General features: G+C 39.0%; 2 protein-coding genes across 2 annotated transcripts in view; one reads left to right on the top strand and one right to left on the bottom strand.

The window, feature by feature from the left end:
* SEL1L2 (SEL1L2 adaptor subunit of SYVN1 ubiquitin ligase) overlaps positions 1-133 on the bottom strand; it is a 132,509-nt gene extending 132,376 nt beyond the window's left edge. The window contains exon 1 of the mRNA XM_074405379.1: positions 71-133. The gene's annotated coding sequence lies outside the window, so the exon portion shown is untranslated. The remainder of the gene's footprint in view (positions 1-70) is intronic.
* A 238-nt stretch (positions 134-371) lies between these two features.
* MACROD2 (mono-ADP ribosylhydrolase 2) overlaps positions 372-27,628 on the top strand; it is a 2,026,697-nt gene continuing 1,999,440 nt past the window's right edge. Inside the window, exons 1-2 of the mRNA XM_039479347.2 lie at positions 372-701; positions 7,191-7,307. Of these exons, the coding sequence (XP_039335281.2) occupies positions 656-701; positions 7,191-7,307 (163 nt within the window). The 5' untranslated portion in view covers positions 372-655. The remainder of the gene's footprint in view (positions 702-7,190; positions 7,308-27,628) is intronic.

Below are 27,628 nucleotides of genomic sequence, written 5' to 3'. Positions count from 1 at the left end.
GCCCTCAAGTCGTCACCTCCCGCTAGTCCCTCCTCCACGTCCCTGAGGCGGCTTTTGCCCACTCTCTCACCTGGCCTTACAGGCCACGCCTTCAAGTCTTCCAAGAGGCCAGCGGAAAGCGCGGTCCACCTCCTGCTCCTCCTAGGCGTCAGCTTTATGCCCCGCCCCCGTCGCGAGGCCAGCTCCGTCCCTCGCGCTCCTTGGCTCCGCCCCCTCCAGCTCCCTAACGTCCTCCGCGTCGGGCCGGAGCCTGCGCCTGCGCGTGCGCCCTGGGGCCCAAGTTGGGTCGCGCCTTGGCTAGAGCGCGGAGAGCGGCGGGCAGTGCAGCCAATGGGAAGCGGCGTTGCCTAGCGGCTGGGAGGCGGGGCTTGCGCGGGTGTTAGGTTAGCGCGAGGCGTGACCTAGTTGACAGGCTCTGAGGTGCTGCTGTGGCGGCGGCCGCGGGGCTGAGGCGGGTGGGAGCCGGAGCCAAGCGCGGGCTGAGGGAGGAGGGCGGCGACTGGAGAGCGGCGAGCGGCGAGCAGCGCAGGACGCGGAGCCTTTTTCACTTTTTCCCTCCCGAGTGCCCCCTTCCGCCCCTCCCACTCCACACACACCCTGTTTGCCCGTGAGCCTGGGGAACTTGCAGCTTAAAGCCAGCCACCCCCACGGCAACATGTACCCCAGCAACAAGAAGAAAAAGGTGTGGAGAGAGGAGAAAGGTAACCGGCCCGTCGAGTTCTGGGGGTGCGGGCGGTGGGGGTTGGGGTGGGGGCGGGGGTCGGGCTGTGTGTGTGCCGCGACGCCCTCCGCCCGAGCTCCCGCCTCGCGCCCTCCCGGCCGGTGCCGCCTCCCTCCCGTGTCCGTGTGTACACACGCGCACACGCGCGCGCACTCCGGCGTGCACGCGCCGCCCCCGGGTACCTGCAGCTCGCGCACGTGTGGGCGCACGCCCCTCCGTGCCGCCCTCGGTGCTTGGTCACCTTCTCCCGAGGCGGTGCTGCGTTCGCCTTGCTCGCAGCGGGGACCCCGGGTGGGCAGTCCCGGGGCGGCACAAGTTCCTGTGCCTCACAGCTGGGACTTGGGTACTGTCAGTCCGGGTGTCCCGCGGACACGTGCCCGCCGGCGGGCGCTCAGGCTGCAGCTGCCGCTGTGCTCTGAGCCCCCCCCTCCCTGCACCCTCATTCCTTTCCTCCTCGCCCCTGTCCCCCCAACCCTCAAACGGCAAAGTGTCCTTACCATCGGTGTTGACCCCTTGTCTGGGTCTCCCTCCTTCAACGCCGCTGCATGACTTTTTGAAACCTGGAACTCTAGGGTAGCCCTAAAACCAGCGTGTTGTCCGTGAGGGTAACTGCCTTCAGAGAAGTCTGAATGAGCTTTTCTCCCAACAGTGTGTTTCTCTGTATTCCATCCCCATTCATGGGCTGAAGTTGCTCGGAGTAAGATTGTGTGACTAATGTCACTCTGAATGAACCCATCTCTGAATTTTGTGCGTATGAAGGTTTATCCAAATCCGCTAGATTGACAGTGGCACTGATTCTTTAAGAAACTGAAGTGTGCGATCCAGCCTCTCCCCTCAAGATCTCCCCCTTACCCTATCACAGTTAGATAATATTCTAACTGGAGTGTCTCCGGCGTTTTTTCACCTTCCTTTTCACATCCCTTTCCTTTTCATTCTTTAGCTATTTACAGAAATGTAGCAAAAACTTCTTACACTCCTATTGCTGAAATACACTAAAACCTGAATGGCAAGGGTGAGGTCTGTTGAGGGTAGTAGTGCACATTTCTCCTGGGTACCTCATCTTTACAGAAGGATATATGGTGACTAGGTAGAAAATTGATTTCCTTGTTAATATTTTGTTAAGACCTGTAGATTTTTATTGCAAGTCGTGGCCTTTGTGAACATGAAAGCTGAACAGTGGAGGTAAGAAAGGGAATTAAGGTGTAAAAGGAATCCTTAATTTGCTTCCACATTGCATGAACAAAGGCATGAGGAAGGGATTTTTTTCACATTTACTGCAGGAAGAGTTAACATAACTGAACAACACAATTAAAATGGTCTTTAAAAATATTGAAAGTTTAATCATTTCATTCTGGTGTCGTAAAACAAATGCTGTAGAGAATAATAGCCTGATACAGTAGTGTAAAATAATTTTGCTTCGTTTTTTCAGTAGTAGTTACTTTAGTTTCAACACACGTTCAATAAGGATTTACCTTGTGAACATTGAAAAATCATTTATGCCCATATTTATTGATTATGTTGAAATGTTAGCTTTGTATTGTTGATGATCATGAGGGCAAAACAGTGGAAGACATAGACATTGTTTTCACTAACATGAATCATTGATGAAATTATAGTGAGTACTTAAGAACTATTTTTCTGTCTTAATAGAAAAGCAATGTTCCTCAAGTAATACTACCATTATAATGTTTCCTTCATTTAGCATCTACACAGTTGGACTGAGACCAGCAGGCATTTAAGAATCTTTTTTAATGTCTTGATTTCTTTTCTTGTATTTCTTTTAATAATGGAGAAGATATAACCAATTTTTTTTCTAAGTAAGCAAATGCATAATTAAGGCAGTTAACAAAGTAATTATCTAAAACTAAGTTATTTTTGGCATGAAATTTAATGTTAAAAGAAAAGATTACGGTAATTTGAAGAATTTAATGCATGTCTCAGTGTTTTTTTTTTCAGGATGTCTATGTTTTGAATATTTAAATGTAAAATATGTATTATACCCCCAAGGAGAAGCTAAAGATTTCTAGTACCACAGTTAGTATTAGAGAAGCTGATGGGATGCATGACCTTTTTCCTTTCATCCCACTGGGGAGCTGGATGTAGTATTTTTGCAGCTGTCCTTTAAAGCTAAAGGAAGGCTTACTTACCTCATTGAAATGTCAAGGCATTCTATAAACATATTTTTAACTCAGTATATCATTTAATAAGTAGGTCTGCCTACTTAGGTGCTTGGTTCACAGAGAAAGGATTCATTGTAAAGGTGAAGCATTCTTTAAAGAAAAGTTTTATGAAATGACAAAAAACTGCATATGTATTTGTGGCCTTCACTATGTTTCATTGTTTAAACAAGTAATTAAGGAGTTCTGAAGATCACATATGTTTAAATAAACATTTTTGATCAAGTATTTTGAGTCCTAATTCAGAACCACTTAATGTGCATTTTCAAGTATTGCAAGTTATTTCATTGTTTTGTCTTAAATTGATCTCGTTTTTGTTATAAGTGTTCACACTTCAACTTTTAAATAAATGGAGCAACAGAGGCCCGGTTGCATTTCTGTATGTACCTTTTGACATTTACAGAAACCATAAGTTGCTTCATAATGTCTTTTCACTTGCTCAGTAATATTGTAATAATTTTTTATTTGTGAGCTGAGCTTTTTTAGTACTGCTTTGGCATACTGCTAGTCATCTCCCTTTTCTGTCTTTATGTGATAATTCTAAATTAACCATTCTCTTAAGTTTCTTATTCTCCCAAGACCCTGTCCCCCATACTAAACAGCTGACATTGTCTTTTTAATTCAAAGAGAAAATAAATGCCATGTAATGTGAACAGCTGTAACATCCTCTTCTGTAGTCTCATTGGTCTGTTCCTTTACATGTCCTTTTGGCTTTGTTCTTAGAGGAAGCACTTTTCTTCCTGTGTGTAAAATTAACCTTTCTGCTTGCACCCTTTATCCCCTGTCTTGTATTCTTTGAGTTCTTACACAGTCGTGTGTTCTTTCTTGGGTATATTTAATTTCTTGGTGTCTTCAGGTTCTTCTCTATTGCCTGTAACAGTGCCTGGATCTCTTCTATCTTAGAGTCCCTTCCCTCTTTCCTTCCTTCCTTCCTTCCTTCCTTCCTTCCTTCCTTCCTTCCTTCCTTCCTTCCTCTCTCCCTCCCTCCCTCCTTCCCTCCTTCCTTCCTTCCTTCTTTCCTTCCTTCCTTCCGACAGGGTTTCACCATGTTGGTCAGGCTGGTCTTGAACTCCCGACCTCAGGTGATCCGCCTGCATTGGCCTCCAAAGTGCATGGATTACAGGTGTGAGCCACCGCGCCCGGCCTGGAGTCGCTTTTCTTTCATAGGGCTTCACCTTGGAGTTTCTGTTCTCACTTTACTTCTTTTGCTTAGTCCTTCATAGTCTCCTGGATTTCCATTACATTCTAATGAAACTAATATTTCTGAAGTCATTCAGTAGTAACAATCATGATAGTATTCATGTAAGAATAGTTAACATTTAAGCTCCATTTATATGCTCAGTAATAGTATTAGTAGTTTACATGGATTATCTTGTTTAATTCTCACAGCAACTCTGTGAGGTAGGAAACTGTATAAGATAGAATATTGTGAGATTAAGAGCTTTAAATACCAGTTGCCTGGGTTTGAATCCTACTTAAACTGCTTAACTAGCTGTGGGATATTAGGTAAGTTATTTGACATCGTTTTTAGTTTTCTTATCTTTAAGTTGGGAGTGATAACTACCTACTTGCCTCAAAGGGAAACTGAAACATAAAGAGGTTAAGTAACTTACCCAAGATCACACAGATTTGCACGATTTACATTATATCCCAAACAGGGCTCTCTGTTAACCACATTTCCTCTTTTCCATGCTGTTGGCAACCACATTGATAATAGCAGGTTAATGGCTAAGTAATTTTCACTTTTTCTGACCTTCCTGTAACAGTTGACGGTATTTCCCTTTTTCTAGAATTTTGATTAAAACTGTTTCCTAAATGTTTTCACATTACTAGGAACCTGTACCCCTGTTGACAACTAAGATTTGTTTTCCCCTTCGTGCCCACTTCCTAAATACTGTGTTTTGAGGTTTGATGCTCCCTTCTGTTCCCTCTTTTTTTTAATTTAGGACTAGAAGTTTGGGTTATAATTTCTAAAATCTCTAGGCTAGACCACTCTTCAAATTTCCAGATTCTTGATTTCACCTTCTTGAGTGTCCTATAGGTACTTTAAACTCAATTTTTGTGAATGTGTCGCTTCTGATTAAGATATCTTATTTTGGCCAGGCGCATTAGCTCAAGCTTGTAATCCCAGCACTTTGGGTGGCCGAGGCAGGTGGATTACGAGGTCAGGAGTTTGAAACCAGCCTGTCCCATATGACTAAACCCCGTTTCTACTAAAAAATACAAAAATTAGCTGGCCCTGGTAGCATGTGCCTGTAGTCCCAGCTATTCAGAAAGCTGAAGCAGGAGAATTGCTTGAACCTGGGAGGCGGGGGTTACAGTGAGCCAAGATCGTGCCACTGCACTCTAGCCTGGGCGACAGAGTGAGACTTTGTCTCAAAAAAAAGGATATCTTTATTTTTGGTCTCCTAATGTGGCTGAAGTTTCAGTTACAGGAGTGGGAAAAATATCGGTTCCCCATTTTCACTTGTGCTTACATTAATACTTCTGCAGTTTATTTCTGTGAAATAATCTTTTAAAGTGGTTATTTTGTAAGGTTCAATTACCTTAAACTAGATACTAACTATCCCTAAATCCATTTACCTAAATTGCAATACCTTGTGATACACTAAAAGAGAATTGGAGAGTATGATAAATAACTGTCTCTCTGCATTGCGGAGACCATTGGTACGGTATGTGAGACATGACAACTGACATACAGAGTGAGAATGTCGGTGTCAGTTTATACATTGAATATTGGTAAATATTTCTTCCTTGTTTAGGTTAAAAACAAATGTAAATAGAACTTTTTACATGTTTTCCTGTGTCTTAGTGGGTTGTTTTATATACCATCTGGGATATGCATCATCAACTTTCAATATTAGTAGTCTATATAGGATAAAGGTTAAACTGCTTCCTAGGGCGTGCAAATCCCTGCACAGTTTTGTTTTACTTTGTTCTGGCTACTTTTCACTTGTGTGGCCATTCCTCTTCTCGTACCATATCTTGCAGCTTCATTTAGTTACAGTATCCATATCTCCTTTGTTTACATTGTTAGTCTGAAATGTTCTTTTACTTCTTCATGCAACACTCTTCCTGTCCTTCATGAATCAGCATACATATTACCTTTTTGGGGGCATTTTCCTGAGAATGTAGTGTATGTAGTACAGTGGAATAAATAACATAGGGTGTAGTCTTTGACTAATGGAGATGTCTGTCTGAATTTTAATTTTCGCTTCCTGAAAGCTCTCTTGCTTTGGGCAAATTACTTTGCTGTGCTTCATTTCCCTATCTGCAAAATTGGGATAATACTATCAATTTTATGAGTTATTAGGAAGATTATTTTAATGAGATTTACATGTGAAGTACCTGGCACATAGTGAGTTCTTTATAAATGGCATCGACTGTAATTAAATCTCAGATGCAATTTGTAAAATATTTTCATTTTATAATCAAGATACATATATATTTAAAGCGATTCTTATATCAGCCACACAAAGCTGTAAGAAAATTGAGGGTGCAATTGAGGAATTATCTTGGTGGCTGCCTTTTTGGTGCTCTTACTATTTGCACTTACCTGTCTTAGCATTTTATTTATATAGATAATATTTTGTATCTTACCGTGTTAGGCTGTTCTTGCAGTTACTATAAAGAAATACCTAAGACTGAGCAACTTCTTAAAAAAATATGTTTAATAGGCTTACGGTTCTGCAGGCAATACAAGGATAGCATTGACATCTGTTAGGTTTTCTGGGAGGCCTCAGGGAACTTTTACTAACTGGGGAAGAGGAAGCAGGAGCAGGTACTTCACATGGCAAGAACAGTAGCAAGATAGGGTCGGGGGGGAGGTGCTACACACTTTTAAACAACCAGCGCTCACAAAAACTCACTACCTTGAGGGCAGCACCAAATCATGAGGGATCTGTCCCCATGACTCAGTCACCTCCCACCAGGTACCACGTCCAACATTGGGGATTACATTTCAACATAAGATTTCAGGGGATATATATCCAAACCATATCACTTATCCAGCATATCATCTGGCACATAGTAGACTGTAGATGTTGATTGAAAGTGTAAATGAGTTATTTCTTGGACTATCACAAGAGAATCTTCATCAGGCTTTTATTTTTTTCTTCCGTGGTAATATGAAACTTAACATTTTTTAACACTTTAGATTGGATTTGCATTGTGTTCTTCAGAACTGTATCAAGTCTTTTGTTTGTTTAACTTGGTTAATACTTAAAAGTATAGAAGTAATTCCCATGTTTAAACGTTAAATACAAATGAAGATTCTGCTTTTATTTTGCAAGAACGTTTACTGAAGATGACCGTAGAGGAGAGGCGCAAAGAATACCTAAGAGACTATGTTCCCCTGAACACCATTCTGTCGTGGAAGGAGGAGGTGAAGGGCAAGAGCCAAAATGATGGTAAGTTTCTTGGAACATTTTTTAGGTAGATACTGTTCCCATTTATTTATGACTCCTGCAGGACAATTGTTGGCAGAAATGAATAATTGGCATTCAATAAAGAGATTACTATTTTGCTATTTGAAATTATTGCTTGGTTGTAATGTAATTATTTTTAGTAACCCGTGGTGTTTTTTAAACTTACGAAAATATATTAACAATTTGTTTTCTGAAATATACCACATTTATAATATGGTACTTTTTTTTTACAGGTCATTTTTTTAATTTATTTTTTTATTTCTATTCTGTGATAGTTCTTGGAGCAAATGCTATTAGAGATTTGCTGCTTTGGTGGTGTGGCCCTTTGACTTTGCTTTAAGTTCATTTATAATGGATTTCTTTAATGTTATTTTAAGGACTGGATATAGTCCAAAGAGAGTATATTAGGAAAAAAAGAAAAACCAAAGAACATTTCTCATTATTTTAGAGAGGAATATATTTTGTATGGTGTGTTATGTCTATATGTAAAGTATTTGTATGATAGAGTTTACTCTCAAAGTCTTTAGGATTTGATTAGAGTCTAGATTATATTAGAATATAAAGGAAATTTTAATGATTAAAAAGGTACATGAAAAAGCTAAAAACATAATAGATTTAATGGATGTTTAATATGCTTTTCTTTGAATTCACACTCATTGGTATTAATGATCTGGATGTGAAGTTTAGACAAACAGGGTACTTCTTAGGGTACTTAACAGTTGAGAAAGATGACTTTATGAAATGGACTTGGAATATGCTAATTTCACAGGTTTGGTCTTAGATTGATGGAACTACACAGGGTACTATGGACCCAGAAAATAAAGATTAGCATGGAATTCTTAGGGATAAAATCTTAAGGGAAAGATTAGGCTTTGATGTCGGTGAAGAAAACACATTGACCTGAAGATTTAGGTTTCAGACAGAACTTTTTCTACAAAGGCAAAGCATATGGGATTAGGAATGAAAAGATGTGGGTTCTTTTTGACCTTAAATATCCTGGAAATGTGTGACATTGGGGTAGCGGCTCTACACAAGTTCTAATGGGGTCATTGGACAAGCTGATTGGGATGTGCATATCTAACCTGTCTGCCCAGTGTCTTCTGTAAAGGCAACTTGTTTTAAGAATCATCTGATTCCCAACTGGTAGGATTGGCCCTAAGAAGGCCCTGCCTGACCATATAAGCATCGTGGAACCCCAAAGATGAGATACTGCCCACCTCCCCCATCTCAGAACAGAAGGGTGGGAAGCTAGATCCGCCTGCCATGCACCATCCAGTCCCCACAGCGTAACAGGGCCTCCTTGGCAGCTGTATTCTGGAGTCTGGATATTGCTCTGAAAAGGCCTTAATAAAATCTTGTACAAAGGAAAAAAGAACAATGGTCTGATTAAGACATCACTGAGGCCGGGCGTGGTTGCTCACGCCTGTAATCCCAGCACTTTGGGAGGCCGAGGCGGATGGATCACCCGAGGTCAGTAATACGAGACCAGCCTGAACAACATGGAGAAACCCCGTCTCTACTAAAAATACAAAATTAGCGGGGCATGGTGATGTATGCCTGTAATCCCAGCTGCTCGGGGGGCTGAGGCAGGAGAATAGCTTGAACCCAGGAGGTGAAGGTTGCGGTGAGCCCAGATTGTGCCATCGCACTCCAGCTTGGGCAACAAGAGTGAAATTCCATCTTAAAAAAAAAAAAAAAAAGGACATCATTGAAAGAAGTGAGTGCTGTGTAATGAAAAGAATGCAGGGCTAGAAATTGGGGGAACAGAATTCTGGTCCCTTTTCTTACTTAAGGCTATGTGCTTCTTCATGTTTGTTTATAAGCACCTGGTATTAAATATTTCAGCAGCTTTTTCTTCTTTTAAATGGCTACAGGTTGAGTATTGCTTATCTGAAATGCATGGGACCAAAAGTGTTTGGGGTTTTGGATTGTTTGGATTATGCTTACTGGTTCAGCATCCCTTATTCAGAATTCAAAATGTTCCAGTGAGCACTTCCTTTGAGCATCATGTTGTTGCTCAAAAAGTTTCAGATTTTGGAGCATTTTGGATTTTGAATTTTTGCATTAGGACTACTCAACCTGTAGTAAATGTTCCCCAAATCAGAAGAGAAAACGTTGAATAGAATAACACCTGACATAGTTATCCTCTAATCCTGTCTCCCAGTATGAGCTTTATAAGTGGTTTACAACTGCTCTGTGTGTTTTTTTCCCCTTATGCTGTTTTAAACTTGAAAGTCCTCCATGGGTAACAAGGCAATGTGATCAAAGTTATATTTCTATTTTTTTTTTTTTTTGTCTAATACCTGAAGTGTTACTTGCTCCTCTCTTTTGTGACCTACAAACTGGTGACTGGCGTCTTCTTTTTTCTTGAAGAAGAATGGCTTATTTTACAAGTAATATTTGTAAATGTTTCTATATAATACACATCTTTCATATGTACTTTTTGTGTTACCTATTCAGTGCTCAGTTATTAGAAAATATTAGTTGAGAGTTTTAGTGTTTTAACAGCTTAAAAGAGCCTTTAAAAATATAAATTTGCAAAAAATAATAAAGGACAACTATACATATAGTTGTATTTGAAATGTTTTAAGTCATTGCTTATACATGTATGTATATAAGTAGGTATTGATATTTATATTCAATGTGGGATTTTAAACTAAGTATTAAAAGAAGTCTATAATTCCTTGTCACTTAGTTTCTAATTGTAGGAAATGAACAATATTTATTGGGGCAGGATAGTATATAAGTTTTAAATTGAGTGGCTTATCATTACTTATGTTTTTATAGAGGGCCATTTTTTTCTAAGTATCCATGGGTACTTGAAAAGTTCTTGAGCTGTTGCTTTTAATTTTTTTCTTGCTTTGTTCAGATTTTTTTTTAACTTTACCCAAATGCTACATGTTATTATAGTATAGTAGAAAATTAAATAAAAAAGAGGGGAATGGCCAAATGTATTTGTAACAGTTTGGATTTTAAGCTTTCTTGAAACAAAAGGAAACCAAATATTGCCAAGCAACACAAAGTCAGTGTTTGTGTGGAAAGGAGGAAGCAAGTAGATAATATTTTTACTTTGACTTACCCCTTTGGCAATATTGGAAAGCCATGGATTAGAAGAGGAAAGAATGAGAGATGACTACCTAAAAATAAAAAACAAAACCAAAAAACAAAAACCCCACCCAGAAAAACCCATTAAATATACAAATTGCTTGCTGTTTATGTTCATATTTGTCAACTATTATTAGCTAATCTCTGGATTTACGTATTTCTAATTACTTCTTCTGTATTAGCAGTTATGTAATAATTCACTGTCATTTGTCAGTTGCTATGTTGCAGGGATTTAAAAAGTCTTGTCTCTCCTATTGTACTATGTCTCTAGCACCTGGAATGGTGACTTATGTGTTGGTGGGGCTCAATCAGTATGTTAAATAAGAATGCCTCAGGAGTTAATATGTCTACAAGAGACAGTTCTTTTCCCAAACTTTTTGTTTTGATACGGAATCTTACTCACTTTGTCACCTGGGCTGGAGTGCAGTGGCATGACACTGCAGCTTTCACTTCCTGGGTTCAAGCGATTTTCCTGCCCAGCTCCTGCCTAGCTGGGATTATAGGTGTGCACTACCACACCTGGCCAATTTTTGTATTTTTAGTGGAGATGGGCTTTCACCATGTTGGCCAGGCTGGTCTTAAATTCCTGATTTCAAGTGACCACCTGTGTTGGCCTCTTAAAGTGCTGGGATTACAGACATGAGCTACTGTACCCACCTCTTTCCCATACTTTTAATGGGCATTTAAAAATACCTGTAAACCTAGAATACGAAGCGCCACAAAATTATGATCTGGTCATAAACAGACTGCATATATGATGGTGGTCCCATAAGATTATAATACTGTATAGTATAATACTATAATACTATGCCTTTTCTGTGTTTAGGTAGATTTGAATACACAATGACTTACCATTGTGTTATAGTTGAGTACAGTATTCTGTAGAGTAACATGCTGTACAGGTTTTAGCCTAGGAGCAATTAACTGTACCATATAATCTAAGTGTGTAGTAGATGATACCATCTAGATTTTTGTAAGTATATCTTATGATGTTTGCACAGCAATGAAATCACGTAACAATGTCTTTCTCAGAACATAATGCCATTGTTAAGCAATGCATGATTGTAGCAGCGCATCCATTACCCAGTTGCAACAGTTATTACATGGCCAGTTTCATTTCATCTATACCAGTGCTCCCTACACCTTCCCCCCAGACTATTTTGAATGAAATCACATATCAATTTTATCTATAAATGAATACCTGTATGTATGCATATGTATGTATCTCTAAAAGATGGCATATTTTTCTTGTTTTACTAAAATATTACTGCTAAAATTGAATTTTATATCCATTTAGTATTCATATTTTCCACATTGTCTCATAAAGGATTTTTTTTGTACAGTTGATTTGCTTGAATCAATATCTAATCAAGGTCCGTATATTGCATTTTATTAGTATGTTCCTTAAGTCACTTTTAATCTGTACTTACCTTTCTCTGTCCTTTTTTTCCTTCCTCCTTTATAATTTATTTCTCGAATATACTGGCTCTCCTGCAGAATTTTTCATATTTTGAATTTTGCTTACTGCATCTCTGTGGTATCATTTAACATGTTCCTCTGTCCCCTTTATTTCTTATGAGTTGGTAGTTAAATCCAGAGGTTTGTTCAGAGTTGGGTTTAAATTTTTTTGAAAGAATATAAAAAATTGTGCATCTTTTTGCATCGTATCATGAGGCACCTAATGCCTCATTGTCTCTCTCAGTAGTGATAAGATTGATCCCTGGGTTCATGTATTGTCCACTGAATATTGTCACTAAACTGTCTAGTGTAAAGTTCCCTGACAACCTTTTACCTAATGGCTTTAGCAGCCACTCAGGATTATTGCTTAGATCCATTACTTTATTAAGAGTTGCAAAATTGTGTTTTTTGAATTTTATCGTTCCTTATTTATTATTCGGACTTCTATAAAGAGGAACTTTCTGTTATTAAGTCCTTTATTATGCAGAACAGTATATAAGAAAGCAGAACAAATGCTGTGTTTACCTTATTTACTGATTTTCAGATTTGAGTTCATTCCCTAAAATCCTCCAAAGGTGACCAAAGAGTTCTTGTAAAAGTTTTGGCTATCATTTTAAATTTGTTCCTCTTCTCTCCTTTCTCTTCTTCCCTCTTCCTCCCTTTGCACATGTATGTTAAATGAAATGTCCTAGTAGTTAACAGACTACAAAGGAGGCATACACATGTTTGTGTGCATGCGTGTGCATGTATTTATAGCTCCCATATAAAATATATAGAATTACTAAACAGTAGGCCCAGGATATGGTAGAAAAACAAAGGTAGATATATAAATGGGTGGATGGATAGATATGATAGAAAGATGACATTACTTCTTTGTAGAGACAAGAGTTCCAGTTCTTGAGTTTAATTGTTATGTGTTCTGTTCATCTCCTTTGCTACTACCATGTTAAGATTCCACTAGAATACCACCTAGAGAAGCAATTAGTTATTGGTACACTTTTTGGATGGAGCAGTGTTGGCAGAGTCTCTGCCAGGCTTATGCTAATTTTCTATGACTGGCTAGTCTCAGGGAAAGCAGTTATGGCTATAAGTTTAGATTGTCTTTCAGTAATTACTTTGAATGCTTATATAGAACAGCAACAGGGCAAAAATAAAATAATAATGAGGATGAGTTAGGTGAAAATTATAAAATTATCTTAAGTAATTTTTAAAAATTGGTCATTTAAAGAACAGCTATGATAAACCCACAGCAGATATCATATTGAATGGGCAAAAGCTGGAAGCATTCCCCGTGAAAACCAACATAGGACAAGAATACCTCTCTCACCATGGCTATTCAAGATAGTATTGAAAGTTCTGGCCAGGGTAATCAGGCAAGAGAACGAGGTAAAGAGTATTTAGCTAGGAAGAGAGGAAGTCAAACTATTTTTGTTTGCAGATGACATAATCCTATACCTAGAAAACCCCATCATCCCAGCTCAATAGCTTTGCAAGCTGATAAGCAACATCAGCGAAGTCTTACGATACAAAATCTGTGTGCGAAAATCTGTAGCATTCCTGTACATTAACAACAGGCAAGCCGAGAGGGAAATCACAAATGAACTTCCATTCACAATTGCCACAAAAATAAAATACTGGACAGCCACAGTGGCTCACACCTGTAATCCCAGCACTTTGGGAGGCTGAGGCAGGTGGATCACAAGGTCAGGAGATTGAAACCATCCTGGCCAATGTGGTGAAACCCCGTCTTTGCTAAAAATACAAAAATTAGCTGGGTGTGGTGGTGCATGCCTATAGTCCCAGCTACTCGGGAGGCTGAGGCACGAGAACTGCTTCAACCTGGGAGGCGGAGGTTACAGTGAGCCAAGATTGCACCACTGCACTCCAGTCTGGACAACAGAGGGAGACTCCATCTCGAATTAAATACCTAGAAATGTGGCTAACAAGGATCTCCTTTTCAAGGAGACCTACAAACCACTGCTCAAAGGTATCAGAGAGGACACAAACAAATGGAGAAACATTCCATGCTCATCGATAGAGAAAATCAATATTATGAAAATGGCCATACTGCCCAAAGCAGTGTTTAGATGCAGTATTATTCCTGTTAAACTACATTGACATTCTTCACAGAATTAGAAGAAACTACTTTAAAATTCATATGGAACTGAAAAAGATCCTAAATAGCCAAGACAGTCTAAGCAAAAAGAGCAAAGCTAGAGGCATGACGTTACCTGACTTCAAACTATACTACGAGGCCACAGTAACGAAAACGTCATGGGACTGGTACAAGAACAGACGTAGACCAGTGGAACAGAATAGAAAACCCAGAAATAATACTACACACCTACAACCAAGTGATCTCTGAAAAATCTGGCAAAAACGAGCAATGGAGAAAGGATTCTCTCATAAATGATGCTGGGAAAACTGCCTAGTCATACACAGAAAATTGAAACTGGACCCCTTCCTTATACCATTTACACAAATTAACTCAAGATGGATTAAAGACTTAAATGTAAAACCCAAAACTAAAAATCCTGGAAGACAACATATGCAATACCATTCAGGGTATAGGCATGGCCAAAGATTTCATGATGAAGATGCCAAAAACAATTGCATCAAAAGCAAAAATTGACAAATATGATCTAATGACATTAAAGAGCTTCTGCACAGCAAAAGAAACTATCATCAGAGTGAACAGACAACCTACAGAATGAAAGAAAATTTTTGCAATCCATCAGACAAAGGTCTTACATCCAACATCTATAGGGAACTTAAATTTACAAGAAAAAAACTGACTCCATTAAAAATAGTCAAAGGACATGAACAGACACTTCTCAAAAGAAGACCTATATATGGCCAATAAACATATGAGAAAAACCTCAACATTATTGATTAGATAAATGCAAATCGAAACCACACCAGTCTCAATGGCTATTACTAAAAGGTCAAAAAACAACAGAGGCTAGTGAAGTTGTAGAGAAAAAGGAACACTTACACACTGTTGGTGGGAGTGCAAATTCGTTCATTGTGGAAGAAGATAGTGTGATGATGCCTTAAAGACCTAGAGGCAGAAATGCTGTTTGACCCAGTGATCCTATTCCTGGTTATATACCCAAAGGAATATAAATCATTCTATTATAAAGATAATGATAGAATATGCATATTGATTATAGCACTGTTGACAATAGCAGAGATGTGGAATCAAACTAAATGCCTCTGAATGATAGTCTGGATAAAGAAAATGTGGACGTACACACCATGCAATACTATGCAGGCATAAAAAGGAACAAGGTCATGTCTTTTGCAGGGACATGGATGGAGCTGGAAGCCATTATCCTCAGCAAACCAATGCGGGAACAGAAAACCAAATACCACATGTTCTCACTTATAAGTGGGAGCTGAATGATGAGAACACATGGACACATGGGGGGAATAACACACACTGGGCCTATCAGAGGTGGGGGTGGGAGGAGTGAGAGCTTCAGGAAGAACAGTTGATGGATGCTGGACTTAATACTTAGATGATGGGATGATCTTTGTAGCCAACTACTATGGCACACGTTTACCTGTCTAACCTGCATGTCCTGCACCTGTACCCCTGAACTTAAAGTTGGAAATTTAAAAAATAATTGATCATTTAGAAAGACTTATATTTCACATTTACATATGTTTATGTGTATTATATGCTGTAATAAAGGAAGATAGAAAAAATGCTATTAAGATAATAAGAAAATCTACTTACTGTTTATTAAGTGGAAGTGGGTCATCACAAAAGTCTTCGTTGTCTTCACATTGAATAGGCTTAGGAGGAACGGGGGCTGGTTGGTTCTGCTGTCTCAGGGGTGGCAGAGGTAGAAAAGGTGGAGGGAAGGTAGAAGGGGAGACAGGAAAGGTGGCTTGCCTGATGCAACTTTACAGAAATAAATTGTAATTTCTCTCTGACTTTTTTGCTTTTTTATTTCTCTAAAAATGTATGGTACCAATCCTTTAATCTTTTTTCCACTGTTTAGTTTCAGTGCCTGTGTCATAGAAGGGTCTATGTTATAAAGTAAATCAGAAACAGTCTTGAATAATAGGAACTCTTCTGCCAGATTGTCTAATATCAGTTTGTTTTCTGGCACTGCATCTTGTGTGTCTTCTTTCTTATTGTCTGACACTGGTTTGGAAGCACTCATCTCCATTGAGTTGTCTTCTGTTCCTCTGATGTGGTGGTGGTTAGCTCTTGAATTTCTCCAAGATCTGCATCTTGAAACCCTTTACCTCCTATGTTTTTTGCCATATTCCCTATCTCTTTCAGGATTTCCTTGATTGTGCCATAAATTCTGTGAAGCCATGCACAACATCTGGACACAGTTTTCTCCAGCAGGAATATTGTTTTGGGCTTGGCGATTTTCATGGCTTTTTCTGTCTCAGCAGTGGAATTTTCAGTGGTATAATTCTTCCAGACTTCCATGATGTTCTCTCTGTTAGGGTTCTCTTTCATAGCATTCACAGTCTTTTCCATAGAATGCTGTGTGTAGTGATGCTTAAAGGTCCTTATGACCCCCTGATCTATAGCGGAATTATAGATACTATGTTTGGGGGCAAGTAGACCACGTTGACACTTTTGGTGTTGAAGTCATGGCGTTCTGGGTGGCCAGGGGCATTGTACAACCTCAAAATAACTTTAAAAGGCAATCCTGGCGGGGTGGGTGGCTCATGCCTGTAATCCCAGCACTGTGGGAGGCTGAAGCAGGCGAACCACAAGGTCAGGAGTTCAAGACCAGCCAAGCCAACATGGTGAAACCCTGTCTCTACTAAAAACACAAAAATTTAGCTGGGTATGGTGGTGAGCACCTGTAATTTCAGCTCCTCAGGAGGCTGAGACAGGAGAATCACTTGAACCCAGGAGGTGGAAGTTGCAGTGAGCCGAGATCGCACCACTACACTCCAGCCCAGGCAGCAGTGTGAGAGACTGTCTGATGAAAAAAAACCCAAAAATACAATAACCCCCATCCCAGGTTCAAGAGATAGAAGAAGTGAAGGGAAGGTAGAAGGGAGGCAGGAGAGGCAGGTAACTTCACTCAGGCTGGAGTACAGTGACATAATCTTAGCTCACTGCAACCTTCACCTCCCAGGTTCAAGTGAGTCTCATACCTCAGCCACCCAATTAGCTGGGATTACAGGCGTGCACCACCACACCGAACTAATTTTTGTATTTTTAGTGGTATGGTGTTTGGCCACGTTGGCCAGGCTGGTCTGGAACTCCTGGCCTCAAGTGATCCACTCTCCTCTGCCTCCCGAAGTGCTGGGGTTATAGGTATGAGCCACTGCACTCTGCCTGTGACATGTTTAGGACAGACTTCTTTCTAACATGTATCAAACCATCCTTTGCTGGCATTAATTTCTTCAACTTTAGATCCTTCATCTTACTTAATGCATTAAGTTGTCATATAATGACTGCTTTTTCTCAGATCCTATTAGAGTGTATAGGTATGCTCATTCTTTTGTTGTTGTTGTTGTTACAGCAATCCTGCAGTCACGTAGAAGTTGCATTTTCAGTATAAGATTGCATAAGATTATCAGTATGAGATTAAAAGATATTTTGCAAAAAGTGCAAGGTTTTCATGTCTGTAGGCATAGCTGTAGCAACGCAAATTATCTTTCCTTTTTTTTAAGGTGACTCTTAGGCTAGATTCTTGTATCTTAAATGGTGAGGGATTGTAGCTGCAGACCTCAGTATCAAGCACTTCAGCTTTTTCTTATAACGTCATGACTTTTCTCTGCTTCTTGGGAGTACTTCCAGCATCACTAGTGGCACTTTGTGTGGGTCCGTAATGTTATTCAGGTTTATGGTATTGCACTAAACATGATGAAAAATATGTTACACCTGCAGGGGATCATTTTTTTTACTGTGTTATGCAATTTATTGGTGAGATAGACAGCTCACACAGAGATGTTTAGCCTCACACAGCGTTTTAAGTGGATACTCTAAAAACTTGAGCTTACTGCAATAGCAATAGGAGGTGGCTGAGAAATTATTACAGTAGTACAGTATGTCTGTAGTTAATTTTGTGCAGTTGTGATTTTAAACTGCCTCTTTACCTTTGTTTACTTTTCTCTTGACTGTGAATGGTGCCATGTATGGTCTGTAAGTGTGTGTATAAGTTTTGGTAAATTTTCATTTTTATAATAGATTTGGGTATATTTTATGGTGGTAAATGAAGAAATAGACTAGTGTCTGCGTGTATTTTATGCATTCATGACATACTTTTTCTTAATTTTCATATTTCTAGACTATGTGGTTTTTCTGTCAGTTTGTTTTCAAATTGTTGCAAGTCTCCAAAAAATATTCCAATATATTTATTGAAAAAAAATCCATAAGTGGGCCTGTGCAGTTTAAACCTGTGTTGTTCAAAAGTCAACTCTATTTTCCAAGATTATTTTGACAACACATCAATTTCATTGTGTATTGCAGTGTGTAACACTAAATATTATGTAAATTGTTCTTATATTAAGCCTTTTTTTTTTTTTTTGAGATGGAGTTTCACTCTTGTTGCCCAGGCTGGAGTGCAATGGCGCATGACCTTGTCTCAATGCACTCTCTGCCTCCTGGGTTCAAGCGATTCTCCTGCCTTAGCTTCTGGAGCAGCTGTGATTACAGGCGCCTGCCACCATGCCCAGCTGATTTTTTGTATTTTTAGTAGAGACAGCGTTTTACCGTGTTGGCCAGGCTGGTCTTGAACTCCCAACCTCAGGTGATCCACCTGCCTCAGTCTCCCAAAGAAGCTTATTTTTAAAAATAATTTAGAAACAGAAAGAAGTCTTTTATTTTTTGATATATGTAAACATGACTTTATACTATCACAAGATGGAAAGTTCTTTATATTTCCTATGTCTGTAACTTCATCACGTATTCTGTTAGTTTTAACATAGTAAATGAATTATGTTAGTAAGTAAGGATTTTCCTTGAATACATTTTGGTCAGTGTAAACAGATACTTTGACATGGGTTAGAGACTGCTGGTACCAAAGACAATTTTTCCTTTCTTCCTGTCCACCTTACCCCCACCCCTGATAATTTTTGTACATGAGAGAGTCTTTTTACTGACTTCTTTCAAATTCATTAGTTTATATTTTTAAGTTGACAGATACATTGTATTTCTTAATACTTTTGTGTTTTCTGAAATAGTTACTGAATTTTCATGAAAATATTTAAAACAGGAATTTAAATGTAGCTTATTGTCTTATCTGAGCCTTTGATTGAGAACCGTTTTAGGGATTGCTGATGAAATAAGTAATAAAATAACATGCCAGGGCAATGAAAACTTAGGAAGGTTTTTGAGCAGGAGAGCTACATAAACTTTAATATGATGAGAATAATTTGGCAGCAGTTCATATAATAATTTAGAGGGTGTACACATTCCACCCCTTAATATCCTTTTTTCTTCTCCAGAGTTACTCACGTGTCATTTTTTCCTTCTGCAGATAAATCTGTTATTCTTTTGTAGCTTTTATATGTTCACTTATTATACCAGTTCCTCATTTAATTTTGTTTCCTTCAATAATCCAATATTTCTATTCTTTCTTGATTAATCTTTACTTGCTTTTTGTTTCTCTCTCTCTCTCTCTCTCTCTCTCTCTCTCTCTCTCTCTGTGTGTGTGTGTGTGTGTGTGTGTGTGTGTGTGGTGTGTGTGTGTGTGATAGGGTCTCGCTGTCGCCCAGGCTGGAGTGCAGTGGTATGATCATGGCTCACTGCAGCCTTGACCTCCTGGGCTCAATCTGTTCTACTGCCTCAGCCTCCTGAGTAGTTGGGAGTACACGTGTGCACCACCATGCAGAGCTAATTTTTTTTTTTTATTTTGGTAGAAGTGGGGTTTTACCGTTTTGCACAGGCTAGTCTCAAACTCCTGGGCTCATGCAATTGGCTGTTCAAAGTCCAGTATTACAGTTGAGAGCCACTGTGCCCAGCCTCTTTTCTTGAGTTCTCTTGTTTCCCAGTCTACTCTTCTAACTGTAAGCTTTTTAATTGTGGTAAAATATACATAACATAAAATTTGCCATTTTTATTATTTTTAAATGTTGAGTTTAGAGACCTTAAGTACATTTACAGTGTTGTGCGACCATCACCAGTATCCATTTTCACAACTTTTTCATCTTCCCACATAGAAACTTTGAGCTGGGTGCAGTAGCTTGCTCCTGTAATCCCAGCTACTCAGGAGGCTGAAGCAGGAGGATAGCATGTGGCTAGAAGTTTGAGACCAGCCTCGGCAACATAGCGAGACCTCGTCTCTAAAATGAACATTTTAAAAAGTTGGTAGTGTGTGCCTCCTGTCCCAGCTACTCAGGATTGCTGGAACCCTGAAGTTTGAGGCTGCGATGAGCTATGATTTGCACTACTGCACTCCAGCCTGGGCAACAGAGTAGACCTCCTCTCTTAAAAAGAAACGGAAGAAACTTTGTAAACTTTGTACCCGTTAAACAATAACTACACATTCTTCCTTCTCACCTGTCCCCTCTTATTCTCGACTGTCTCTATAAATTTACCAGTTGTAGGTACAGTCATGTAAGTGGAATCGTGTTTATCTTCTTTTGTGCCTGGCTTATTTCACTTAACATAATGCTTTCTAGAATCCTCTATGTTGTAGATGTTTAAGAATTTTATTATTTTTAAGGCTGAATAATATTACACTGTATGTGTACACCACATTCTATTTATCTATTTAACTGTTGGATATTTGGATTGTTTCCACTTTTAGCTACTGTGAATAATGCTGCTATGAATATTAGTGTAAAGTATCTTTTTAAGTCCTTCTTTTCAATTTGTTTGATTATTAACTAGGAGTGGAATTGCTAAATCATGGTAGTTCTGCTTAGCTTTTTGAGGAGACACAAAAATGTTTTTCCTAGTGCCTATACTATTTTACATTCCAACTGACAGTACTGTTCCCACCACCAATGCATAGGGGTTCTAGTTTCTTCATGTTCTTGCCAGTACGTATTTTCTGTTTTTGTTTTTGGTTGTTTGTGCTTTTGATGAGCATGTTTACACATGGTTATTGGCCATGTGTATTTCTTTGGAGAAGTGTGTATTTCTTTGGAGAAGTATGTATTCAAGTCCTTTGTCCGTTGCTGAATTGGATTTCCTTTAGAAATTCCTTTGTATATTCTGGATATTAATTCCTTATCAGATATATCATTTGCAAATATTTGCTCGCACTTTGTGGGTTGTCATTTCACTCTCTTAATAGTGTCCTTTGAAAAGTTTGTAGTTTTGATGAAGTTCCGTTTATCTGTTTTTTTATTACCTGTGGGGTTTTCATATGTCTCCATTATGTTGAAGTTATTCCTAGGTTATTGAGGATTTTTATCATAGGAGGGTGTTGAATTTTGTAAAATTTTTCATAGTATTCTCTTATAATTATTTTTGTAGATGCAGTAGTAATGTCTTCACTTTTATTTCTGATTGTAGTAATTTGAGTGCTCCTTCTTATTTTCTTAATCAATACAGCTTAAGTTTTGTCAATATTGTTGATCTTTTTAAAGAACTAAAATTTTGTTTTGTTGATTTTCTCTATTTTTCAAAATTTTCTGTTTTATTTGTCACCACTCTGATTCTTAGCATTTCCTTCCTTCTGGTAGATTTGGGTTTAGTTTGTTCTTAAGTTCCTTAGGTACAAAGTTATGCTATTGAAATTAGTCTTCTTAATGTATGCATTTATAGCTCTAAATTTTCTCTTAGCACTGTTTCACTACATGCTCTGAGTTTTGATACACTGTCTCTGTTTCAATGTATTTTCTGATTCCTTTCCCCATTTTTCAGGAGTATGTTGCTTCATTTCCATGCATTTTCTCATTTTCTTTCTGTTACTGATTTTTATCTTTCTTATTTCAGCTAAATTCTGCTGTTGAACCCCTCATGAATTTTTCATTTCAGTTATTCTTTTTAGCTCCAGAGTTTCCAGTTGGTTCTTTTCTCTTTGTTGGTCTAATTCAGCTTATACATTGTTTTCCTGATATTCTCTTAAAGATGGTTGTTACCGAATCTTCCTTTTAATGTCACTCATCCCATATGGGTCACCAGAATTGTCACTGAGCAGTGGCCTTGCTGCCCAGTGTGTATAGAAGCAAGTATTACAGCACCAGTACCTTTGAGAAACGAAAAAGCTTTATTGCAAGGTTGACCAGCAAGGAGACAGGAGGCAATGCTCAAATCTGTCTCCTTGAGCTGGGGTCTGGGGACAGGTTTTATAGGCAGAGAGTATGAATGTGGGAGACAGAAAAATACAATGAGACATCTCATTGAGTTGTGCAGGAGGTAGTGCTGGGTCCTTGGTCCTTAAGTTAACACTGCAGCAAAACAGGGCATTTCTTGCTTCTTAATTTGCTCTGTGCCCTGGGTTCAGGTACTGAGGTTCTGCAACTGACCAGTGTATTCCTGTTGTCTAATTCCCAGATAGAGCCTGTTTATGAAGACGAGGGAACTGCAATAGAGAAAGAGTGTAGTACACATAGACCTGGCTAAATAGGAGACTGGAGTTTTATTAATACTCCGATTAGCCTCTCCATAAATTTGGAGGGTAGTGTTCTTTTTTTAAAGACAGAGTTTCACTCTGTCACCTAGGCTGGAGTGCAGTGGTGTGATCTTGGCTTACTGCAACCTCCACCTCTCATGTTCAAGCAATTCTCTTGCGTCAGCCTCCCGAGCAGCTGGGACTACAGGCATGTGCCACCACGCCTGGCTAGTTTTTTGCTTTTTTTTTTTTTTTTTAGTAGAGACGGGGTTTCACCATGTTAGTCAGGATGGTCTTAATCTGCTGACCTCATGATCTGCCCGCCTTAGCCTCCCAAAGTGCTGGGATTACAGGCATGAGTCACTGCACCTGGCTGGGTAGTGTTTTTTAAAAGTAGTTTGGTGGGCAGAGGGCTAGGGAATGGGTACTGCTAATTGGTTGGGGTAGAAACATAGTGGTGTGGAAAATGGTCCTCATACACTGAGTCTGCCTCAGGACCATTGAGTCATGAGTCTTGGGTCTGGGTAGAGCCATCCTGTTAGAAATGCAAAAGTCTGAAAAGACATTTGCAATCTGAAAAGGCAAGTCTTAGGTTCTACAATAGTGATGTTATTTACTGGAGTAATTGGGGAAGTTGCACATTTTGTATCCTCTGAAATAATGGCTGGTAATTGTTTAACTACATCTACAACTTAGAATTCATTCTTCTGTCATCCTCCTAACCTGGTAGATGCCCTTTTATTAGTTTTATAAGTGGTTTAGTTTTGGGACATCTATTATCATTTAAGATATAAACTAAATTTCTCCCAAAGTTAGCTTGGGCCATGCACAGGAATGACCCAGGGCAGTATGGAGGTTAAACTAGAGGTAAATTTGACTCCTGGGTACACCAGTCATGCATGATGGATTAATCTATACATGCCCAGGTTATGTGACTTACAACCTGGGAGGTCAGTTGCAGTTTGTAATTATAGAAAGTCCATTGTCTGGGCTTGTTTGTCATCTTATTTGTTCTTTCAAATGGGCCATTGTTTTCTCTTTTGTTGAAAATTAGACACTTGGCTGTTACGTGGTAACTCTGGAAATCAGATTTCTCCCTTCTTCTGGGTTTTTCCTTATTTGTTGATTGACTTCTTGGTGAAGGCTGTAGTAGTTCCTTTGTCCTGACACTTTCCAAACTATTTTTGCAAAGACTAGTCCTTGCTGTGTGTGATTATTGAAGTTTGTTCCATTAGCATGTGTTCAGCTTAAGTTTTTACAGAGATTTCCTCAGAAGTTCTCCCAGTTCTTGCAGTTAGCTCTGTGTTGGGTTACTCATTCATCTCTTAGGTAGGCTTCCTTTGAACATAGGGACTATCCTGAGATGCAAGCCTAAGGTCTTCTTAGGTATTTTCCGAGCATGAATCTTGCTTGATCATGTACATGACTTCCTAAATTCCCCTGTATACACAACAGCTTTTGAAAATTCTTCTTTCCCAAAGAGCCTCACTTTATCTTCTCTTTGGGACCTTACGTAATCTATTGTATTGTCCCAGGTGTTGGTGTGTCTGTAGCGGCCTTGGAACTGTTATGAGCAGGGCCTGCTGCTTTTTTTCCACCTGAGTTTTGTGTTTGGCTAAATAGAAATGAAAATTTTACTTTCACTTACTTTCATTCAGGCCTTCAGATATCCCCCAGAAAGGTGAAAACAGACTTGTGCAATGATTTGGAAATCAGGGCTGTTCTGCCCCTCTGGTTTGTGGGAGGAAACTGGAAACGCGGCCTCTTCTGTTTGAATAGCAAGACCACTGGTGTGCTAGCAAGGGGATTGGGCATGGGCCGATAAAAATGCTACAGAAGTTTCCTGCTCTTAGTCTGTTTTCCAGTGCTTCAACAAAATTGGTTCAGGCAGTTTCTCTTTGTTTTTTGATGTTTCTCTGTGGGGAGTGAAACCTTAGAGCTTCCTATTTTACTATTTTCTTGAACTTAATTATTTTTAATGTGAAAAGCAACTGTGTTAAGTTTGGCTAGCACTAGGTAATATAACAAACCCTCAAGTTAAGTGGCTTAACTCAGTTGAAGTTTACTTCTAGTTTACCTTACAGTCCAGGGTGGGTGTATATGATTAATATCAGTGAAGAGGTAGTGGAGGTATAGGAGTGTGTTTGTGCATTGGGGGTGGGGACATTCTGCTTCATGTAGTCTTTCAGAAACAGAGCTGAATGTCTTTAACATGTCGCCCTGGAAACCTTAGGGGAAACCGACAAGAGAAGGATTAATTTGGAGGCAGTTATGAGCTAGATGTGGAAGTACAGTGGTACATCTGATTTTGATTTACGTGTCTTGGGCTAGATCTCAGTCTTATGGCCGTATTTAATTGTAAGAGAGGCTGAGAAATGTAAAGTAGTTATATGTTGTAGGAAGAGGATGAAACTGGAAAGTGATTTTGGTGAATAGCTAGTAATTTCAGCCATACCAATTGCACACAGATCTTCCTTGAACTTCCATGTTTTATTGAAGCCACTGAAAGACACATTTTATACACTGTTAAGGAGGAATAAAAAGAAAAAGCATTGCTAATTAAACTGTTACACAGTGGTTTCTTAACAATATTTCTTTTAATAAATATAAATATAAAACTCAATAAATGTGACAATTATTTTAGATTTACTGAGTTATATACTTTTATCATGTATCATCTTTGAACATACATTGATAGTGTAAGTGAAATAAATTGGTTAAAGTATTCCTAAAATGTTTTTGTTCTCAGAGCCCAATTTTTAAAATTTTTTTATTTAAGTTCCGGGATACATGTGCAGAAGGTGCAGGTTTGTTACGTAGGTATACACGTGCCATAGTGCTTTGTTTGCTGCACCCATCAACCTATCAATCTATGTTAGGTATTTCTGCTAATGCTATCCCTCCCCTAGTCCTCCATCTCCCAACAGGCCCCAATATGTGATGTTCTCCTCCCTGTGTCCATGCGCGCTCATTGTTCAACTCCCACTTATGAGTGAGAACATGCAGTGTTTGGTTTTCTGTTTCTGTGTTAGTTTGCTGAGAATGATGGTTTCCAATTTCATCCATGTCCCTGCAAAGGATATGAACTAATTCTTTTTTATGACTGCATAGTATTCCATGGTGTATATGTGCCACATTTTCTTTATCCAGTCTATCATTGATGGGCATTTTGTTGGTTCCAGGTCTTTTCTTTTTTTTTTTTTGAGACGGAGTTTTGCTCTTGTCACCCAGGCTGGAGTGCAATGGCGCGATCTCGGCTCACCGCAACCTCCGCCTCCTGGGTTCAGGCAATTCTCCTGCCTCAGCCTCCTGAGTAGCTGGGATTACAGTCACGTGCCACCATGCCCAGCTAATTTTTTGTATTTTTAGTAGAGACGGGGTTTCACCATGTTGACCAGGATGGTCTCGATCTCTTGACCTCGTGATCCACCCGCCTCGGCCTCCCAAAGTGCTGGGATTACAGGCTTGAGCCACCGCGCCCAGCCGGTCTTTTCTATTGTAAACAGTGCCACAATAAACATACGTGTGCATGTGTCTTTATAGTAGAATGATTTATAATCCTTTGAGTATATACCCAGTAATGGAATTGCTGAGTCAAACGGTATTATTGGTTCTAGATCCTTAAGGAATCGCCACACTGTCTTCCACAATGGTTGAACTAATTTACATTCCCACCAACAGTGTAAAAGCATTTCTATTTCTCCACATCCTCTCTAGCATCTGTTGTTTCCTTGCTTTTTAATGATTGCTATTCTAACTGGTATGAGATGGTATCTCATTGTGGTTTTGATTTGCATTTCTCTAATGACCAGTGATGATGAGCCTTTTTTTTATATGTTCGTTGGCTGCATAAATGTCTTCTTTTAAGAAGAGTCTTTTCATATTTTTCACCCACTTTTTGATGCTGTTGTTTTTTTCTGGTAAATTCTTTGTGGATTCTGGATATTCTGGATATTAGCCCTTTGTCAGATGGATAGATTGCAAAAATTTTTTCTCAGTCTGTAGGTTGCCTGTTCATTCTGATGATAGTTTCCTTTGCTGTGCAGAAGCTCTTTAGTTTAATTAGATCCCATTTGTCAATTTTGGCTTTTGTTGCTATTGGTTTTGGTGTTTTAGTCATGAAACCTTTGCTCATGCCTATGTCCTGAATGGTAATCCCTAGGTTTTCTTCTAGGATTTTAATGGTTTTAGGTCTCACTTTTAAGTCTTTAATCCATCTCGAGTTAATTTTTGTGTAAGATGTAAGGAAGGGGTCCAGTTTAAATTTTCTGCATATGGCTAGCCAGTTTTCCCAGCACCATGTCTTAAATAGGAAATCCTTTCCCCATTGCTTGTTTTTGTCAGGTTTGTCAAAGATTAGATGGTTGTAGATGTGTGGCATTATTTGTGAGGCCTCTGTTCAGTTCCATTAGTCTGTATATCTGTTTTGGTACCAATACCATGCTGTTTTTTTTACGGCAGCCTTGTAGTATAGTTTGGAGTCAGGTAGCATGATGTCTCCAGCTTTGTTCTTTTTGCTTAGGATTGTCTTGCCTATGTGGGTTCCTTTTTTTGTTCCATCTGAAATTTAAAGTAGTTTTTTCTAATACTGTGAAGAAAGTCAATGGTAGCTTGATGGTGATAGCATTTAATCTATAAATTACTTTGGGCAGTATGGCCATTTTCATGATACTGATTCTTCCTATCCATGAACATGGGATGGTTTTTCATTTGTTTGTGTTCTCTCTTATTTTTTTGAGCAGTAGTTTGTAGTTCTCCTTGAAGAGGTCCATTATATCCCTTGTAAGTTGTATTCCTAGGTATTTTATTCTCTTTGTAGCAATTGTGAATGGGAGTTTACTCATGACTTGGCTCTCTGTTTGTCCATTATTGGTGTATAGAAATGCTTGTGATTTTTGTACATTGATTTTGTATACTGAACTTTGTTAAAGTTGTTTATCAGCTTAAGGAGATTTTGGGCTGAGATGATGGGGTTTTCTAAATATACATGTCATCTATGAACAGAGACAATTTGGCTTCTTCTCTTCCTCTTTGAATATCCTTTATTTCTTTCTCTTGCCTGATTGCCCTGGCCAGAACTTCCAATATTGTGTTGAATAGGAGTGGTGAGAGAGGGCATCCTTGGCTTATGCCAGTTTTCAAAGGGAATGCTTCCAGCTTTTGCCTATACAGTATGATATTGGCTGTGGGTTTGTCATAAATAGTTCTTAATATTTTGAGGTACATTCCATCAGTACCTAGTTTATT

Source organism: Saimiri boliviensis, chromosome 9 (assembly GCF_048565385.1).
Source record: "Saimiri boliviensis isolate mSaiBol1 chromosome 9, mSaiBol1.pri, whole genome shotgun sequence".
Taxonomy (NCBI): domain Eukaryota; kingdom Metazoa; phylum Chordata; class Mammalia; order Primates; family Cebidae; genus Saimiri; species Saimiri boliviensis.
The sequence above is the reverse complement of the archived record's forward strand: the minus strand, read 5'-3'. Positions and strand labels throughout refer to the sequence as shown.